General features: G+C 37.1%; 1 protein-coding gene across 11 annotated transcripts in view; it reads left to right on the top strand.

The window, feature by feature from the left end:
- Window positions 1-21,793, top strand: part of CCSER1 (coiled-coil serine rich protein 1) — a 735,828-nt gene that overhangs the window by 425,144 nt on the left and 288,891 nt on the right. For all 11 annotated transcript variants that reach the window (XM_083833058.1, XM_083833062.1, XM_083833061.1 and 8 more), the window contains one exon: window positions 12,967-13,050. In XM_083833058.1, coding sequence (XP_083689184.1) covers window positions 12,967-13,050 — 84 coding nt within the window. The remainder of the gene's footprint in view (window positions 1-12,966; window positions 13,051-21,793) is intronic.

Raw genomic sequence — 21,793 nt, 5'->3', positions numbered from 1 at the left:
TGTTGAATATATTGTTCAGTGTTACCAGGCTCTGTGGCTTATCAGCAATTAGGTATTTGTTTTAAAATGAATCTTAGGTGAATATATATTCTTTACTGAAAAGGTTGTTAGGCATTGGAATAGGCTGCCCAGGGAAGTGATTGAGTCACCATCCCTGGAGGTCTTTAAGAGACGTTTAGATGTAGAGCTTAGTGATATGGTTTAGTGGAGGACTTGTTAGTGTTAGGGCAGAGGCTGGACTCTGTGATCTTGGAGGTCTCTTCCAACCTAAATGATTCTGTGAAATGCACCTATCCTATTCATGTAAAATGAAAGTGTTGGGACTATAAACTGGTCAGTGATAAGGCCATGGATGATCATTAATATGACATACTATTGAGAAATTTGAAGTATGGCAAATTATGGCAGCATATGGCAAATTATGACTGTGCATATCTTTAGTGATAGGAATATTTTCCATTGCAAGGTAATTTTCAGGTGGTTTTAGAGTAGCATGATGTAATAATTCTTTCTTCATCCTTTGCCCCCCTATTCCCCCCCAGTATATGCTGCAATTAAAAAATGTAAAATAACAGGTGCTTCTAAAGTTATCTCGGTTCTCAAGCATGTTACATTTTTGTGCCTTGTGGTATTCAGCCACTCCAAATATACACCACCTCAAAGCTGTTCTTTCTCCTCAAATGTTTGCAAGCAAATCCTTGGTTACACGTGAATTTTCTAGTGTGAAAGAGAGTTTCATTCTGATTACACAGTAGAGCAACTGTTCATTGTTATTTTGAGGTTGGTGAGAAAATAGATGTCATTAGCCCCTATTGACCCCTTACTTCTTTATATGAATTTTGCACTATTCCCCTTGGCAAGCAGCCAAACTGGTTCTTAGTTGAGTATGACATTGTCAAATATGACTTAGGGCAGCAGAATCTGGCTGATTTATTTGTATTTTTTTTTCTTCTTCCTGTCATCAATGTGATACATGTAAATATTACAAATGAAGAGTTAACAGAAAGAAACAGAAAGAGAGCCAACACATGTAGCTTTATCAGATGTCTTCTGTGAAAGTCCTGTTCGCTGTTACCTTAAAGGTATTCCTTGCCACTGCACTGTGGACCACGGTACTAAAACAAATCTTACAGAATCATCTGACATATGTTGTTGTTATGATCTTACAGAAGCAGTAGTTGAACACAAAAGAGAAAGAAAAATCTCAGAATAAAACCTGGAAGTTTTTATCTTCCGTTTGTTGCCGTAACCAGTCTCTTTTGCTTGTTACTGGGTCACTCTCACACCTCATGATCCCCCTTATCCTTGCATTACTCCTAGGTCAGGCATAATTAAGAGCTGCATAGTTTTCCCTAGCTACACTGGTTCTAAGCCTAAGATTTCATATTCCTAAAAGCTTTCTAATTACATAAGAGTGGATGGGGTGAGCCAAAAGTGAAAATATTCACTGATAAGATGACTGCGTCTACTTTCAGTCATTGAAACAGAGAAATTTTTGGGTGTTTTTTTCAGGCATGTTTAGTACTAACATTTCCAATTAAGTTAGTATTTCCATGTTTTTTTCTCTTTTGTATGATTATCTTTTTGAGGCAAAACAGTATCCTTATCAACTGAACTGGAGTACCTAGTCCAGCTTGTGAACTGGGATCATTTTATATTTTAGTAGTCCTATATAAGGAGAAAGATTTTCTAAAGCTTAAGCTGTGAAATAGTAAAAAGAGAAACAAAACAAAACACACACACACCTTCAGATATGGATGGGAGGATCTGACCAGATTTGGTCATAGCTGTCTGACAACTGTACATTGTGGGTTTATGAGAGCTGAAGAAAAAAAAAAAAAGAAGTAGTTTCAGCAATGAAAGATAGAAAAGCAAAAATCTGTTCAAGTAAAATTTGCTCAGCATTGCAATTATTTATGTATATAGGATAAAGCTAGCTGCGGCTTAGCTAATCCATGCAGACTGATCATTCTGCACATTTTGGAGACTGCCAAATTACTGTCATCTCACCTTGTTCTCACTTGTATCACATACTTATTTGAAGTTTTCTGGGAGCTGTGGAGTAGAACTGGCATTAAGAATCAAATCTCAAATAAGGCAGTAGCATAAAAGTGATGTGTCAGAGGAGCTCTGTCTTGCTACTCTGAATTGATTTTTCTCTGAACTTGAAGTATAATTGCATTTGATAACACAAAATTAATGTAAAAGCTATTTTATATTTGTTTGCTTGAAAACTTTATTCAATATACTAAAAAGTTATTTCTGCCCCAGAGTAAGACCTATTTGGTTTGATTTCATGGTTTTGTTTAGCAAGGGAATTATCTTGCCTTTTAACTCAAAGCCTTATCATTTATTAGAATAAATCTCTGTGTTTGTCAGGGTGGGGTAGGGAGCAAAAAGAATTCTTATGTTTGGGAATTTTATTCTTTTTTTAGAGAGAAATGAGGTAGGAAAATACTGTATGCCAGTAGGCACATTTCTTCTTCTTTTTTTTTTTTTTCTATCTACATTAGTGTTCAAATTCTCTGAAAAGCTTCATTCTCTTTACTAAGTATGCTTTATTTATTGGCAGTTGTTACATAATATTAATTTAACACCATTTTAAAGTTTTTTTTCTCTGAGATATTTTAAAAGACTGATTTGTGTGCTTGCAGTTTTCTTTCATAAGGCTACAAAACACAATACATTTATACAGTTAATGCTTTAACTTTTTAGCGCTTTTAAATTTGTGTGTCTTTTTGCAACTTCTGATTGTCAAGAAATACATAGCAATGCATTTGTTAATTTTGGGGATGACTGGGAAAAGAGGATAGTTCTGCAGGAATTCCAGTTACTGATTAACATTTTCATTAGAATATTTGAGTCATAGTTAATTTGCACTAGGATTTATTATCTGAGTAAACCTGACCTATTAATCCTTCTAATACTGTCAGCTAATGTCATGATTACAGGAAGAGTACATGATGTGCTATAGCAACACAGCTGTTCTACCAAATTTTTAACTTAAGATTGCCATTGTGCTGTTTATCAGACATGATAAATTATTTCATGCTAGCCACTCTCATGTCCACCTTTTTAATACCTTCCTTGTCATTATATGTGCCCTTAGCCTTACAGGCTAATGAAAAGTTCTTGTATCAAGTCTGATTACTACTCTAATGTTTTCCAGGCATGCTTGGTGATGAGCTTGGCATATGAAACAATTTCCTACAGTAATAAAACTAATTAAAGTGGGTAGTCATCCCCACATCACTCTTTAATGAATTATAATGAGCTCATTAATCTCTCTCTTCTCACTTGCCACATATATTGGCTAGGCTTCTCTGTGGGTATGTTGGGAAAGAACTCTTGCCCAGAAGAAATGGACACTGAAAAAAAGCACCCATTTTCCCTTGTTTGAAAAAAAAAAAAAAAGCAACAAAACCCAAAAAAAGAAAAAGAAAACAGGAGACAGAGGTCTGCTGTAAGTGGAATATGCTTTTTAAACTACCTAATATGCTTTTTAACCTTACCTAAATGGAGCCTACAGGAAAGCTGGAGAGGGACTCTTTGTTAGGGAATGTAGTGATAGGACAAGCAATAATGGCTTTAAACTAAAAGGGGGGAAGATTTAGATTAGATATAAGGAAGAAATTCTTTACTGTGAGGGTGGTGAGGCTTGCCCAGGTTGCCCAGAGAAGCTGTGGATGCCCCATCCCTGGAGGTGTTCAAAACCAGGTTGGATGGGGCTTGTAGTGACCTAGTCTAGTGGTAGGTGTCCCTGCCTATGGCAGGGGAGTTGGAACTTGATAATCTTTAAGGTCCCTTCCAATCCAAACCATTCTATGATTAATAGTACAGTCAGGGCTCCTGGTGAATTAATTAAGTACATGGACATTGCTCCCAAACGCTGTTTATTGTGAAGTTTGTGACTTTGATTCTAGGTTTGTGAAGGGGTGCACAACTGACTTTTTTCCCCCTTTCTACAGAAAATATAGAAGACAAGGATTTTCTATATATCTGGTCCCTTAAGAGTTACTCAGAAGAATTATTTGGAAAGGAATATGAAACAAAATAGAAAATGCAATTGTGTGAATGGATGTGTTTACCCCCTGCTTGAGTGCGATATGTGATTCAGATTACCTAGGTCTAGTAAATGATACAGTATAACTAGAAAAGGTGGATCACAGTTCTTGATCAGAGGTACAGGGTGGCTGTTATAAGAAGTGAGGTTATATAGACAGCAATTCCCGAGCTTGAAACAGATGACAGAAGTTGTGCAGTTAACATGTAGTCGTATAAAACCAAGGGATACATGGGGAACATGAATAAGAAATATTTATTTTCTTATGATGGAAACAATGACATTGTTCAGCAGCAGGTTTGAAACCAAAGGAAAGCTTGGGGTTTGGGTTTTCTTATTATGGTTTGTCTGTTTTCTTTTCATGAATGTATGATTTATTTAGAGTGTATCACCAAAAGAGGCAAGGTACTGTGAATATAAATTCTAGCTCAGGAAGAGCCAGAAGGAGAGAGTAAATGGAGTGGTTATATCAGGAAAAATACATTAAATGCAGTTATACATTTCCACTCCTGGCTGCTGTTCATGATTTCTGGTGGTTGGATGCATCTTGAGCTTGACCTGGTATGATCATTCAGTTTTATGTTTTGCAGTTTATTAATCAAATTGCATTCCTTTAAACTCCATGCTGTTTATTTTCACTGCTGCAGAGAGCAAAATTCAGCTGAAGCAAAAATAGCATTAATTTGCTCAATCTGTAATTCACAGTTCACTGACAATTGGATCACTGTGAAGAAAACATTGTTTATTTAGCTCCATATTCATAAATGTCTGAGGTTAAAGTAGTGTAGCCTGCATAGTCTTTTTGAGTGTTACCTTCATAGTAAAATACCAATTCAATCCTAGTATTCAAATGAATGTATATGCCCTAAATTCTTCCAGTAAAATATTTGATCACATATTCTTTGTAACTGTACTTAAGTAGAATATAATATAGAATCATAGAATAGAATCATAGAATATCCCGAGTTGGAAGGGACCCGTAAGGATCATCAAGTCCAACTCCTGGCACCACACAGGTCTACCCAGAAGTTTAGACCATGTGATTAAGTGCACAGTCCAGTCTCTTCTTAAATTCAGACAGGCTTGGTGCCGTGACTACTTCACTGGAGAGCCTGTTCCAGTGTGCAACCACCCTCTCCGTGAAGAACCTCTTCCTGATGTCCAGCCTAAACTTCCCCTGCCTCAGCTTAACACCGTTCCCACGGGTCCTATCACTGGTGTTTACGGAGAATAGGTCCCCTGCCCTCCACTCCACCTCGCAAGGAAGTTGTAGACTGCAATGAGGTCCCCCTTCAGCCTCCTCTTCTCCAGGCTGAACAGGCCCAGTGACCTCAGCCGCTCCTCATATGTCTTCCCCTCTAGGCCCTTCACAGTCTTCGTCGCCCTCCTCTGGACACTCTCCAACAGTTTTACATCCTTTTTGTGCTGTGATGCCCAGAACTGCACACAGTGCTCGAGGTGAGGCCGCACCAGCGCAGAGTAGAGGGGGACAATCACTTCCCTTGACCGACTAGCAATGCCGTGCTTGGTGCATCCCAGGGTACAGTTGGCCCTCCTGGCTGCCAGGGCACACTGCTGGCTCATATTCAGCTTGCTGTCAACCACAGCCCCCAGATCCCTCTCTGCGGGGCTGCTCTCCAGCGTCTCGTCACCCAGTCTGTACGTGTAGCCAGGGTTGCCCCATCCCAGGTGCAGGACCCGGCACTGCTTTTGTTAAACTTCATGTAGTTAGTGATCGCCCAGCTCTCCAACCTATCCAGATCCCTCTGCAAGGCCTTTCCACCCTCAGCCAAGTCCACAACTCCTCCAAGTTTGGTGTTGTCAGCAAATTTGCTTAGAACACCTTCTAGTCCTACATCCAAATCATTTATAAAAACATTTAAGAGGATTGGCCCTAAAATGGAGCCTTGAGGGACCCCACTAGTGACCATCCACCAGCCAGATGCGGCCCCATTTACCACAACCCTTTGAGCCGTGCCCGTCAGCCAATTGCTCACCCATCGTACGATGTTTTTGTTTAGTTGTATGCTGGACGTTTTGTTCAGTAGGATCCTATGAGAAGCCGTGTCAAAAGCTTTGCTGAAATCCAAAAAGATCACATCAGCTGGTTTCCCTTGATCGACTAGATGGGTGATCTTATCATAAAAGGAAATCAAATTTGTTAGGCGGGACCTACCCCTCATGAACCCACGTTGGCTGGGACCAATGACTGCATTGTCCCCCAGGTGCACTTCAATAACTTCAAGGATCATCCTCTCCATAATTTTACCAGGCACTGATGTGAGACTGACAGGCCTGTAATTGCTAGAGTCTTCTTTCTTACCCTTCTTGAAAATTGGCACAACATTTGCCAGCTTCCAGTCTACTGGGACCTCTCCAGATTCCCAAGATCATTGAAAAATAATTGAGAGAGGTCCCGCGATGATGTCAGCCAGCTCTTTAAGCACCCTGGGATGAATCCCATCCGGACCCATGGACTTGTATGGATCCAGGTGGAGCAGCAAATCCTGCACACGTTCAGGGTTGGTTGGGAGTTTATCATTCCCACCATCATGGTCCTCCAGCTCAGGGCACTCTGGGTCCCGAAGCCCATCATCAGTGTTGAAGTCAGAGGTGAAGAAGGCGTTAAACGTCTCTGCTTTGCCTATGTCATTGTCTGTGAGCAGACCTTCCCCATCTAGTAGCGGACCTATGTTTTCTTTGGTTCTCCTTTTCCTGTTCACATATCTAAAAAAGCCTTTTTTATTGTCTCCCACAGACATGGCCAGCTTCAACTCTACTTGGGCTTTGGCCACACAAATTTTCTCCCTACAAACACGAGCAGCATCCCTGTATTCCTTCCTCGATGCCTGACCCTCCTTCCAGCAGCCGTACACTTTCTTTTTTCGCCTAAGCTCCAGTAGAAGATCCCTGGTCAGCCAGGCCGGCCTTCTGCCCCACCTGCCTGACTTCCGATATTTTGGAATTGCCTGATCTCGTGCTTTTAGGAGGCAGTGCTTAAAGACTGACCAGCACTGATGGAAGCCAATGCCTTCAAAAGCAGTTTCCCTGGGGACCTTGCTGACTAGTTCCCTGAGCAGCCTGAAGTCTGCTTTCCCCATATCCAGGGCTGAAGTTTTGGCGGCAGTTTTCCTTCTGTCACCATAAATTCTAAACTCAATCACTTCATGGTATGACAGAGATGGCTGCCAATTGCCACGTCCCCCACAAGACCCTCTCTGTTCTCCAGCAACAGATCAAGGAGGGCACCTTTCCTAGTTGGCTCCCTTAGTACCTGCACCAAGGAGTTATCATCTAGGTGCTTTATGAACCTCCTGGACTTGCTCGTGTCAGATGTGTGGTGATCCCAGTTGACGTCTGGCAAGTTGAAATCCCCCATAAGGACAAGGGGAGTTGATCTCGAGTTGATCTAATATAGAATCATAGAAGGCTTTATGATTGTTAATTCATCATTTTAGGGTGCACCTCAAACTCCATTTGACTTAATGATCAGTAAATGAAATGTAGAGCTGCTTATATAGAAGAGTCATTTGAACACTGTAGTTGCATTAAAAGATGATGTACATAACAACGTCTGTTTCTGATACGACTACATCATCCAAATGTTTTCATTCCAAAACTTCTGAAATGATTTTTTTTTTCTCCCCTCCTGGACAAGGAAAGATACACCATGGTGAGACTGCTGGTATTGAGCCAGGGTGGCCTCAGAGGATCACTTCAAGCTGTTGTGTTCTGCTTTAACGGGGATTCTTGAGGTGTGGACTTGCCTTTAGCCTTTTGCTGTGCCTGAGCAACAGCTGGTACAGCCATATGAAGAGAGAAACAGGAGAGTAAGTATGGCCATGGCCTGCTATGAGTTGTCAGGACTCCTGCCAAGGCTAACTGCCCTGGCACTGACTGCCAAAAAAAACCAACAAAGAAGCAAGTTCAATGTGCTTTGCATATGTGAAGAATTGCAGCCAGACAATTCATTCTTCTCTTAGAGGGACTGAAAGGAATTGATATGACAGATATAAATTGATACAATACATAGAGCTAGAACGAATTAGAAAGGAAAAAATAAAATAACACTGGAAAGTGAACTGTGTATGTACATAGATACCATGATATAAATACACTCTGGTGTAAATATATGCAGGGGCTATCTCGAAGGTGGACCTGTGAATTCATTTTGAAATGTCTTCAACAAATAATGCAGTCTCAGGTTCTCTGCTTCATGATACTCTTAAATAATCTTAAAAAAAAAAATCTTTAACAACAACAACAATAAACAAAAAAACAATAAACAGTAGCAACCAATAAAACAATTACCTGAGGGGATGGGACAGGACTTTTTTGAAACCACAGACTGCAATATCCAGAACTCTATTTACATGACTGATCTCAAAAAGCAGGTTTTTTTCCTGTTAATAAAACTGTGTGTTGACATGCTACATTTTAAAACAAGTAGGATCTCAGTTTCTAAACACAACATGGTGCTTTTCTACAAATTTCTAGTAAGATCTTCAAAAATAATTGCTTCTTTTCAGATGCAAGGTGGTATAAAGTTAACCATAAAAGACATCCCTAACCCTGTACATAATCTAGACTCCTATATTGCTGTCATAAAAATCCTGTTGATGTTAAAGTAACCAGTGTTTTCTTTGAATGGTCTTGATAGCTATTCAGAAACACTGAATTTGCTGTGAGTCTGCTGCATAGCTTAGAAGAAGGTTCAGTTGTCACAGCCTTTATGTAGCTTTCTGGACCTGGCATTCACTTCTAAATTTCTTAGTTTGGGTTGTTCCACTTAGGATGATATTTTTTAAGAAACTACAAGCTAAGTAATTGCTGATTTTTTGTATTACCCTAAGTTGGTTAAGTTTCTGCTTAGCTGAAATTTAGCACATTTATCAGATGAGTTTTGTAATATTTTAATTTTATGGTGCTATTTTGGCAGCATATTCATTTTGGTATCAAAGTAAGATTGCCTTACATTTATTCCATAATACTTGTTTAGTTCTGTTTATAGCACTTTGTGATTTCCGCAAGTACAATATGCCTATTGGCTTCTAGGAATGAAGAGGTATAGTTTTCAAAATGGAAATGATTATGTTTTTTGGCACTTGCGTATAACCTACTGCAGCTGTCTTCACACGTGCAGTACAATTTGTCATCCTGTGACCTGATCTGATGAGAAACAAGTTTGCTATTATGTTTAGCAGTTTCCCAGATGGACAGAATTAAACTAAAATAGGGAAATGCTAGCACTGAGATATATCAATTGCTGTCATAAAGTAAGACTGAAAATAAGTGAAAGGCTGATAATCTGAAGAGGTAAAAAGATGATAATTTGAAGAGCATCCTGACCGTAATCACGTACAATAACAACAGTAAATCCATACTGAATATAAACTAAATCCTGGATTTTATTATTATTTTTTTTAACAGTATCAGAGAATGTAATCAAAGAAAATACGACTGATGCTCTTCAGAGCTGATTTTGCTTTTCTTTTATGAAGTATACTTGGAATCCAGTTCTGTAAGAGCTGAGAAGCTGGGAGTTGAAATTTAGACTAAAAACTATTTTTTTCTTTCTTTGATTACCTTAATTTAACAAAAGAAAATAGTTTGAAGACAAAGCACTTTATTTACAGAGCATGCTGTGTCCCCTACAGTCTAACAGTTCTTTTTAAGAACCAGCTGTTAAATGACTTCTCTTTTCTTGGAAAAGTCTCTGTTATGAACATGCTTACTATAAGGGAGAGCAGATATCCTTTTTTTTTATTTTTTCTTCAAAATAATATGAAGAAAAACATTTATAAAAGTAATGAGAATAAGATTATGGTATGTAATACTGTTTTTAACATGTAGTACATAATTTATTAAACTCAATAGAATACCCTCAAAAGCTAAAATGTATTGAGATGGTTTATGAACACATGCATGGAATATATGATTAAATTATTTGGAATGGTAACTAATATTTTCATGGCATCCACGTTCTCATTGGTCTGGAATTTTTGATAAAATATACAGTTATAAAATCTTTTTGCAGAAAGGTGAGGAACCACAGTGTCCAGGGATGTTGATATAGTAAACGGTAAGAAATGGTAAATGTTACTTAGCAGAGTTTTAAACGTTTGATCTCTTAATTGATTCTGGTTGGCACTTGAATTCAGGTATACTTATAGTCAAATCTGTTATTCTCTTAGGCTCTATAAATACTATAAGGGATGCTATGAGGTGAGAAATATTTTGCATACATTATCATAATCAACATTATAGTAAGCAGCACTATAGGCAAGATTATTTTTCTAAACATAGGAATACATGGACCAAGAATCTTGTATAAAGTCTGAATGATATAGCCCTAGAGTATTCATTTTTTTTTATTTTTATTTTTATTATTTTTTTAATACCCTATTGTATTGGGGGAGATATTTATTTTGACTCCATAATTACAGCGTAGACTGATAATGCAGCAGTTGCACTCTCTGCTAACAACAGACGATCCTTTCCAAGTCCATTCCTCTTTAATGTCTGCTTTTGTGACAATTCTTTAGAAGGGTACTCTGGTTCTTAGGTAGTTTAATTTTCACTATAAATTCCCATCAGAGTGTGTCTTTTATTCCTCATTCACTTTGAGAAGCTTTCCTCAGCAAATGTGTCGGCCTTTCCTTGACTGCCTTGTAATGCATTACAGTTTCACATTGGATAATGAAATATTACTAAAGGTGATCTGTTTCCAAATTCACACAATTTGATATGCATTGCTGCTTGCCCTCCAGACTAATAAATAATGCAGCATTCTACCAGATTTTCATGCCCCCAAATGTTGCAACTACATGTTATTTTGTTGGTATCCTCCATACAATCCTTCACTGAAATATTTTATGGTCCTTACACAGGATGTGATTGTGGAGCCTTCTCTCCGTTTCTAGCTCTCAAAAGTTACTTTCTGGAAGAACTGTATTCACTGTCTTGGCAACAAATAGTTGGTTCCATTGTGTTTTGTTTTTCTGTTACTAATACATTCAGACAGATATATGGGATACTGAAATTACCCAAGCCTTTCTGCAGTCTGCTCTACTTTTTTCTCTTTTATTCCTGGATGATACTGTGTTTCTTCTATTCCTGTTGTCAGTTGGTATTATAGTAGGAATGTCCTCAAAACATAAGAGATATATAGAAGCACCAAGCAGCATTTCCTTCTCTTTTGTCTTACATTTTGAGAACAAATGATGTCTACAAAAGTACCGTGCAGCCAAATAGGATTACAAAATCCTGATTCTGCACTCTGTTCAACGAGAAAAAACTCTTAGCTTCTTGCAAACCCTGTGCAGTGTGGATTGTTCATTAGGACTTCTTTTACTAAACAATGACATAAAAATCTGGGAATTGCTAGCACTTGACTTTTACTAGCCAGTTCTGGGTAACTTGCATACACATTGATGTGACTGTACAGCAAATTGCAAGGAATTCTTTTCTGAGATGCTTGGGTGGCAGATGAAGTATCCTTTTTGCTGACAATGATTCTGCAGTTAAGATGTTTGTGGTCAGGGATCTGGGTACAAAGCACGGTTAAGTGGTATTTTTTAGATCAATATATGTTTGCTCTTCAGTTGTCAAGCAATGTATGTTAGAATTTCCCTAACCTCACTTCACACAGGGATCACCAGCCAGACATGTCATGCCATATATATATATATACATACATATATATTCTCATTAAGCCTGCTCTTTATTGAGAACTAATAATGAGACAACTCTTTTGTTTGTTACCATTTTTGTGTTTATTGTGTGCTCTTGACAATGTTATGCACTTAAACTGGAGTATTCTTAAACTAAGGACAAAACTGTGGTGTATATATATATATGTGTGTGTGTGTTAATATATTCCCAGAAGTTTTCTTTGGTTTCTGGCTTGCTTTTGTTTCGTTTTGCTTTGACAAAAATAATAGAAACCAGCAAATTTCATAAATGATTTAAATAAGTCTCTGTACTAGAAAGATATATGGATGCAGTTCTCCATTTATAGTTATAAGACCAATTAAATTATTATTATTATTTTTGGACTGGTTAGTTTGTTGGGATTTTAGACTTCATCACTTCAGAAATTTAATTTGGGTTTCTCCTCTTGGGTGTTTACTAGAACAACACACAAAAATGTAATTGATGTTTCTTCTCCAAAGGTGTTTAGATTTGCATGAATTCTCAAAATTGCCTGGAGATTTTTTTGCAGACCGCAAAAACTGCAGACTGCAATGGAATTGTTTGCAGACTGCTTCATGGATCTGGATTTGGCTACAGTTTAGCTACTAGGTTCATTTTCATGCACATCAAATTGAGTTATTGTCAGGGGTTATATCACTAAGTAATAAGTGGTAAATGTTTTCTTTCCTCTGCTCATCTAATATCATAATTGCTGCTCTTTTGATTGATGTGGGGGAAGAAAAGAGGTATGCATGAGAGGGGTGCTTTACTTTTCCTGTGAATGTCTGTTGTAATTTCTTTTTTGCCCTCTCCAAGATCATAAGCTCCACAATAATGCTTCAAAAATGATACTTTTCTAATGTTCTTTTGTATGAGAATAATTATGACATTTTGTAGATATTCCTTAACTGAAAGGGAATGACCTGATGGAATCTTCAATAAAAAGGGCTTAGAAGAATCAGAAAATAATGAAATGGACTTCTGTGCAGGGAACTATTCACATTTTTGTGTAATGTCTTTAGATGCATTAATTTGTTTATGCTACAACTTTAGAATGTGTTATTGAAAATACAACAGATGACAAAAGAATTGAGTTTCATTACTTGAATGTAATCATCTCGCACTATGTGAATCATCTCAGCCTTTTCTTGTCAAGACCAAGTAAAAGCATTAAACCTATTATAACATCTCTTTTAATATTTTTGTAGGATGGAATAAAAGATGAATGCTCGGTGCTGAAGTTGCAGCTGAAGGAGAGAGACGAACTCATAACCCAACTTCGCGAGGAGCTGGTAAGTGGGAGAAGCATTATTTTTTTTTTTTTTTAAGTTCATTTGCCTGATAATGCTATTCAGGACCAGAAACTAAAGAAATACAACTTCACACCAGCTGCAGAATAACTAGCCTAAGGCTGTGTTAACTATTCAGATCAACACTGTGAGAGTACTGACTGAATGGTTTTAGGGACTTGACAGCCTCTGAACTGGCTGCTATCTAGATGACTGCTAGTAGAAGTTTCTTTTAAAAGATTATATTGACAGTTGTCTTACAGTATCAGAGAGAGTATTAAAGTAGTCTTACAGTATTAGTGGCAGAGAAGTAGCACAGTACTGCATGCATATGCCAGAAATCTTGAAGGGTCTAGCACATTTCCTGGTGAATTGTGAATACTACTTACGGAAGCATGAGCTGTTTCATGTCTACAACACTGTCCAGTAGATTTTTTTTTCCTGCTTAAATAGATGTATTTTTAATTTAAATAAAATAATGAATATTCTCATGCTTGCTGATCTTATATGAGCTACCAAGTCTTGAGTACTACCACTTTAAGATGAGGCAGAATACTCTCAAGTGGCTGAGTGAGGTAAAACAGAAGCCACCCCTATGGCCCTCCGCTACCAAAACCTTGCCACATAAACCCACTACACAAAGTCAGGCTCAGACGAGAGATCAGAAACTCTAGCCCTGTGACCGTGGCAAAGTTGCACTGCATCTTTTATATACTAACAAAAAATAATTATATGTTTTTACACCAGCACAAACAACTAAGTTTAGCATGGAGTAATATAATGCTGCTGAAGAATGAAAGATTCCTTTGTTATAGGAAGATCTGCAAAATAAATACAGGTCATCAATATTCTTTGTTTCACATTTGGCTACATTAAAAAATGATGTATTATGCAATTATCTAAAATTAAATGACAAAATGGGACATTGGAAACATCAAGCTTCTGCACAGTCCTGGAGCATTAATTTTATATCAGCCTCAAAACATATGCTATTAACTGGTCAACAACTTTGTCAGTGTTAAATTGTCCCGTGTTGATACAGTGAGCTGTAGTTATCTGTTGCTGTTATCTGTTGTCAAAGCTCATCTGTGTATATTGCCAGTTGTGGAAAAAAGGCCCATAAGGACTTCAGTTCTTCTGAAGGCATAAGAGGCAGAAAAGTTTGTCTTCCTAGGGTCATGAAATAAGAATTTCCATGAGTAAAAGTGATAATGATGTATTTAATCCATGTTTAACTGACCTCAGTTTTGACACTTTAGGATTTAAAAAAGAAAAGAAAACAAACAAACAAACAACAACAACAACAAAAAAGAAGAGTACAAGTGAGAGTCTTGAGACCACATTTATTGATTTAAAATTTAATTTTGAAAGGATTCAACATATCTCATTTACTGCTATTAAATAAAGCATGATAGGGAGATTAAGCTACATTTAAGGTTTATACCCTACTTTAAAAAAATAAAACAGTGTAAGAGGTGTCCAGAGAATTGGAGGGAGAAAAGGATTTTTTTTTGCGTCAGGTGCATAATCATGGAGTCAGCATCTTGCATTTGGCCGTCTGTTTATTTATTTATTTATTTTCAATTTCTCCTGCAATACTACATATCTACAAAATGTTGGGGCTTTTGTTTGTGAAGGCATGTGTTGTTTTTTTTTTTTGTTGTTGTTGTTGTTGTTTTTGTCCCCTCTTACCAGTTGTAAGAGCTGCCAGAATTTTCTAGAGCAGCTAGAATTTAAATGACAGACTAGTAAAAGAGCTCACTAAAAACACACTTAGAACTTGTGCCAAAACTGAACATTTTTGGCAGTCTTCTGGAAACAAAGTGACTATTGCTTTGTCAGCATCTGTGGAATCACTACACTAAAGTCTACTTACTTATTGAAGGGCTTCAGCAATCAAACAGGGGAGGCATCCAGTCAGCTTAGGCTTCTTTAATGCTAAGCGGTTCTGGAGCAGCTCTTTCCAACATACTTTTGATCTTAAGCATCCAAAAAGTCTCACTATACTTATAGTTATTCCCGGGTGTGTCCCTGATCATAGAATCATAAAGGTTGGAAAAGACCTTCACGATCAACCTTCAAGGTCCAACCATCGTGCTACTACCAATGTCACCTGCTAAACCATGTCCCTAAGCAAGCCTGTATGAGGCTTAAGAATGTGTCTTGAAGTCCTCTGAAAAGCAGCAGAGGACTTCAAGGACTTTGGTTTGCTTTGGGGGCTTTTTATGGGGCCGGGTAGGGTAATCCCCAGCTGCTCATCCCAGATTCACCCTCCACCCTGTGGCACACCTGCATGGCTCAATAACCCACTTTGGGCATCATATGGTTGTCACAATCCCCTTTTTGCATTTCTCTGCTTTCCCAAGAGGAGCCTTCTGCAGTTTGCTCCTTGTTACTGAGGTGCCTGAAGCAGCCCATGTACTAGATTATTCACTGCATGAATAAAATATTAAAAATATTTCCTTTGCTTATATAAAATTTGCCAAAAGATGATGCAAAACATGCTGTAATGTTCTGTAAATCCTACGGTGATTTATGTGTTTGTAAAATGGTCAGTATTAATATGTCTAGATAAAAAATGTAGAATGGAAATTATTGGCTGATAAAATTGTACACCTTTTCATTTGTCTACAGTATGTTGCTGACATGGCAACTGGTGGTTAACTACCATTTTTGTCCTTGTATTTAGAGCAGTCCATGTTCAGAACACTGTCATTCTGAATATGGAAATTTAAAAGTTGTAAGAACAACAACCTGCTGTACTAGATAGATAGTAGTTCCTCACCAATTGTTTTGTTTGTTCTTTTAAGGATAATTTTGCACTGTAGCCCTTATTAACCAAAAGCGTCTTTCTGTCTTTGATGAAATAAATATACGTAGGCAGAGCAGTAGAATTGCTTCCTCTGTTCTCTTATTCTGTCCTTAAAAATACTTGCTTCAGGAGCTGGAGGAGAGTGGCCTCCAAGATATCTAGCACCAAAACTGCTCTAAGGCTCCTGGAAGATGGTGAACTTAAAATTTGGGTTCAGAGCTTTGGCTTTCTCTCAGTGCTGTACTCATTGGTTAAAATGACCTCTTATCCAGAAGATCAAAAAAAATGAGTTCATTATGCAGGTTCTGCTAAAAGGAGTCATTTGCTTGCACTTTTTTTTTTTTCTTTTACCTAAAATATGCAAACCAAATGGAAGTCTCTGTTTCCATTGGGCACAGGAAGATGTGTGAAACATCAGCTCTTTCCCATTCATCTCTACATTGAATATCCATCTATACGTATATATTTTTAAAAAATCAATCTTTTTTTCCCAGTGTGGTTTGATAACTTAGAACTACTTTAAACAGAAAATATTTTCATGGTATAGTGACAAAAATAACTGAGTGCTGCCTACAGTAATATTTATTTTACCGCTGTCATTGGTACAGAAGCATTAACACTGAAAAATGACTGCTAACATCATTATCCTTTCACCCTTAATGTCCTTGTGTAACTTGAGTCATGCATGTTGTCCCATTGAAATAAAAAATGTAGTGGGGCAGTTTGGGTGAATTCTGAGTAGAACAAGAGGCAACGTTAAGACAGGTAATGAATCTTTGTTATAGCCCAGCAGTTGGAGGTAGTTTTCTGCTGTGGAGTGGCCTCTTTATCAAATGTTTCTTTTTCTTTTTGGCCTTCTTATCAAACGTAAAAAGGAATTTTTACGTTTATGGACTAGCTAGGCACATTGATAGCTAATTGAGCTTTATCTTAAGCTGTAGAAATTAATGCTTTAGTTCCACATACTGTAGAAGCAGCTTATCAAAACATAACCTCTATTTTTTTGTTTTTCCAAATTGTAAATGAGTTCAAACTTCATGTACAAAGTCTATGTTAAGCCATGTGTATGTTTTTTCGAATCATGGAATCATAGATTTTGTTTGTTTTGTTCTATGTCTTTGTGTGTATGTGTGTTTTTTTGTTGTTGTTGTTTTTGATTTGTTTTGCTTTTTCTAAATATAACTTGTATAATCCTGAAGTGCAGAATGATGGCAAGCTTAGTACTTTTCTGTGGGCTGATTTTAATAACGGGCAATTAGCCAGTTGCTGTAGTTTTGAAGGATCGAAATATGAGTTATCCAAGTTTGAAGTGTTACAGAAAGCCTGAGATGCACTTGAATACTCTTGACAAATGGTTTTTGAAGGACACTTCGTTTAAGCGTAAAAATCACTTCAAAATATAGTTCTGCCGATATAGATGCATTGGAATGTACAGTACTGGAATCACAACTTGTATTGACAGGCCGAGAATGTGATCTAGCAAAATTAATGGAAATTAATTTTCAAAGAAATAATGAACTCATGGTGAATACCGTTTTTGGAATTGTTAGCAAAAAGGAGAAATTTTGATTAGTCCAATCTATTTTATAAACTTAAAAATATAGTCCTCAAATTTTAAAGAAGTGATATAATCTAATTTGAAAACAATAATTGTCCTTAAGTATTAAAAAAAAAAAAAGGTGAAATTCTAGGTTCATCTTTATACTGATTACCCACTCACTTTATGTTCTACTGGTTTGTAGTATTATTTCATGTTGGCTGTTTTCTGATGGGATATTACACACCCATGGGTGATTTACGTAAGAACAGACAGTTGTTAAGTACTTTCAAATCTTCTTTCTTCCTCATATTTAGGAAATACTAGGAGCAGAACAGAAAGAGATTAGATGTATTTAAACATTATTAAAGTGTCAGGCTTCTTTCCGCCTTTTTACAAGAGAATTAATTGTGTATATTCCGGAAAAGACTTATCTCTGATGTAATTACTCTCAGAATCAGTTCTACAAGGCAGACGCAGAGTGTGAAAGTGGCAATATCCTATGACATACAATGGGGATTAGCCTCCGATTCCTTGTCTATGGCAGTCCCTTTGATGTGAAACTTCCAGTAAGATAAGATCTTTAATATTCCTTGGCACTTGAGAAGGTGATTCTGCATATTATTTTAAATCCTTATCACTAACCATTGTCATATTGTGGTGTTTGGCATAAATAAATGATTATGTTGTTTGTGTAGAGTAGTGTCTTCCAGATATTGCTGAAATGCTGCTCCCGAAGTCATAAAAAGGATGCTGTAGAAATGAGCAAATCCGAAATACAAAAAGTTGTCCTAAGGTCTCCCTTGAGACACAAAGCTTTATGTTCCTTTAATAATAATGCACCACATATGCTTGTCTTTGACACAAGTGTCACTTGTAGACTGCCAGCTTTGAGACATGCAGCGTTTTACTGACAGGTCTTTTAGTAAAAGCAGGCAAATATGACTTGACTTTACTCTGAGATCTCTGAGATCTTCAGTTTTGGGTTTGTATAGGACAAAAAGTAGGTGTCGGTTTCTCTTCCTTTTTTCACTTTTTTTTTTTTTTTTTTTTTTTACCAATTTACATGAACCAGCTATCAAGAAAATATCAAGATATATCGCAATACATAGCTACAGGTTAATTTTAGGACAAATTGAAATGACAGCTTCTCGGAGATGTGATGCTTTATATGTTGCAATCCATCAGCTTTATGTATGATGCCCAAGAGGAATATGTTATGTGCTTTTAACTGACATATTTTTAGAGATTCAAATTTCACCTTGAATGAATGGTGAATATTAGATTATATTTCCTACGTAGCAACATGTTACTTAGTGCTTGTCTTATTCCATGACTATGTCACATTTGAACTAGAGTGTTATCTGGTGTCCTCCAAGCTCTGTGGGCTGAGCAGCGGTATCTCACCTGGGGAGCAGGCTGGAGCATTCCTCACCTAAGATTTGCAAAGGGAGTTTTGGTTGTGCAAAACAGGATTTGTACCAATACTTAGTGGGTAATTGAAGTAAAGCTAAATCAATGTAGCATTGCAAATACTAGGAATAAAAGATATGAGGAAGGCAGCAAAGCACCAGTGTCATTTTTGTATAGTTTTGATCACTTAATCAAAATGTATGTGGGGGCACACACACGTGTACTGTCTCTATTATTCCGTATTTTTCTTGGTAGTTACTTTCCACTCCAGAATAACTAATATTTTGATGCCAGAGCTGCTAATAACACAGAAATTTCCTGTTGCTTGAAATGGCCATATATTCCTGATATTAGATACATTCTTAAAGCATTACTTATTCCAGTGTACATGAATGTGCCTACAAGATACGGTTTTCTGTTGGTATCATCCACTGACATACTATTAAGTTATTTGTATTTATAGGAGTGAAAAGAGAAGTAATGTTGCTTAAAAACAAATGCATGTATGCTGGAAACCTTGTTTTGCTTAAGATCAGCAGTTAAATTTGTATGTTAAACACTTCTGTATGTTGCTAAAGGCATCTGTGTGACACGTTTTTACTGCAGCCATCTGATGTGGATGAGTTTCAGATTAATACATGCTTTATTCTCAGTGTTGCACAGAAATGCTTAATGAATCAGCTGGTACTGCTGTTTCTTTCAGTAACTAATTTTCTGTTTGAGGAAATATTTTTGCTTTTGAAGATGTAGGGGTGTCTGTCTGTGCAATTCACTAGAGACCTAATATAAGAAAAATGGTTTGCTTCTTTTTCAGTTATAAATTAGTGTCTTGTCCAGTTTTCCTTGCTGTGCTGGGCATGATTCATGGAAATGTCTGAGCATACAAATAGGTATAGCAAACATCACAAATGAAGAATCATCTGTTTTTTAACAGCAAAAATATCACTTTGGTTAAAGTTCTAGTGAAGTTCTGTAAGGGAACTACGCTGTTTTCATCCTCAGGTTTTCTATAAGTTAGCTGAATATTATTTCCTTCACTCACAGTATATTCATGCACTTTAAGACTTTACATATTTTAATGGATATATAAATGTCCGTTACATAATTTTATGTCCATAAATGGGCACCCCTCTTCAGGTGCTCTGCTTTCTTTGAGACAAATTCTGCAATGATTTTTGTGGTGTTAGAGCTGTAATATGTATTTGAAGTTTTACTGTAACTTTCACAGAAGGATATTGTTACTGCTGCTTACCTGATCGATTCATGTGAACTATTAACTTTGAAATTAGGAATAAATTTATGTTCTTTCTTCCAGTTTTTGGATAGCAAAACTGTTCTTTTCCTGGCTGCTTTAGGTTGATTTGGTTTAGAGACCAGGAAGAATAGCAGGCAAGAGATGAAATTTTCCCATGACATTTTCCAATGCTTGGGGGAAGTGAATGAATGGAATAAAGTATTGGTGATCCCCTGGATTTGAGCAGCTAATCAACACCTTGGATGTCCTGTGTTATTTTTGCTAGGATGGAGGAGAAGGATGCTGATGTTACATATCTCCTGGAATTGGTGCTATTTCTTTAGCAGATTTTATATAAAATGTGATTTTTCTTGTGCACAGTAGAAATCTGATGGTTTTTGTACCAGAAGGAGGTAGGCTTTGGCCACAATCCCAAGTCTCTTTCTTCCATCCAGCTCCTCTACGTTTGTGTTCTACATTTGCAGTTGTCGGTCTTGCTTCTTCTGTTTTGATTTCCTTCATCTTTCTTTGTCTTTTGAAATATTGTTCCCTCTTCCTTTCTATAAAAAACAATGCACAAAGTACATTTATTTTTGTGTCCCATGCATGTTTCATCCACAGTTTGAGATGGTGGGCTTGATGCCTGTTTCCAGTTTCTGGTTCTACTATTTTCAGGCTCAGTATTCTGGCCAATGTTCAGCTGCAATGCCTTTGACACTGTCCCAATATAACTAGAAGGGAATGGATTCTGTGGCAAAGCATTTAAACTGGAGTTTTGGTGAGACAGACAGTGGTCTATCCAAATGCTTTGGATGCCCCATCCCTGAAGGTGTTCGAGACCAGGCTGGATGGGGCCTAGGCCATCCTGATCTAGTGGGTGGCATCCCTGCCCATGGCAGGGGGGTTGGAGTTAAATGATCTTTGGGGTCCCTTCCAACCCCAGCCATTCAATGATTCATCACCCTTTAGGAAGGAAGCATATTACAAGACTATACACAAAAACCTGACTAGACTCATACCAGGAAGTTAGCTTGCAAATTGTACTTTCATTGATAAATTATTTTCTAAAATATATTACTTAAGTAATCTCCTTTCATGTTTTAGCTTATTTGATCATTTAACTGGATGAGCTGTTATACTCCTTTATACCTCGTTTTAGAAGAAAATAAGGTAATATATGGTCATCATCGGAAAATCGAATTAAAGACAATGATCTTACTGGCTTTTAACCACATACTACATTTAAATCACAAGGAAAAGAAAATAAGTTCCTGGTTAATACTAAATTAAATTAATCTCACACATTAAACTTTTTTTTTTTTTTCCTGGGGTATTAAATTCTGAGTATCTTCTCAGTAGGTTGCTTTGGATAGCTAATACAATAAAAAGCAATAAACTGTTGCTTACCAGTCTTTGTTCAGCACAGAATATAGAGTGAAAATATTTCTTTTCTTCCTTTTTTTTTTCTTTTTCTTTTTTTTTTTTTTTTCCAGAGCTATTGTTTATGAATTATTCAATATGTTTGAAATGTACTTAACATATTTCGGAATTTTCTGGCAATAATGCACAACATTTGTCTTATGTTTCCCAATTTGACTTACAGATTATATTGTTTTTCTCAAAGGGAGCTCTCATGATTTACCAGAAGAGTAATAGAGTTAGCAGGCTGTATTATTTATCAGAATTCACTGGTTATCAACACAGGCCTTTATAAACCAGACTTTCTCAGTGTGTTATTTGTGCTCCAGCT

Source organism: Anser anser (genome assembly GCF_964211835.1).
Source record: "Anser anser genome assembly, chromosome: 4".
In the NCBI taxonomy this organism is placed as follows: Eukaryota; Metazoa; Chordata; class Aves; order Anseriformes; family Anatidae; genus Anser; species Anser anser.
Note: the sequence above shows the minus strand (reverse complement) of the source record. Positions and strands in the feature narration are given on the sequence as shown.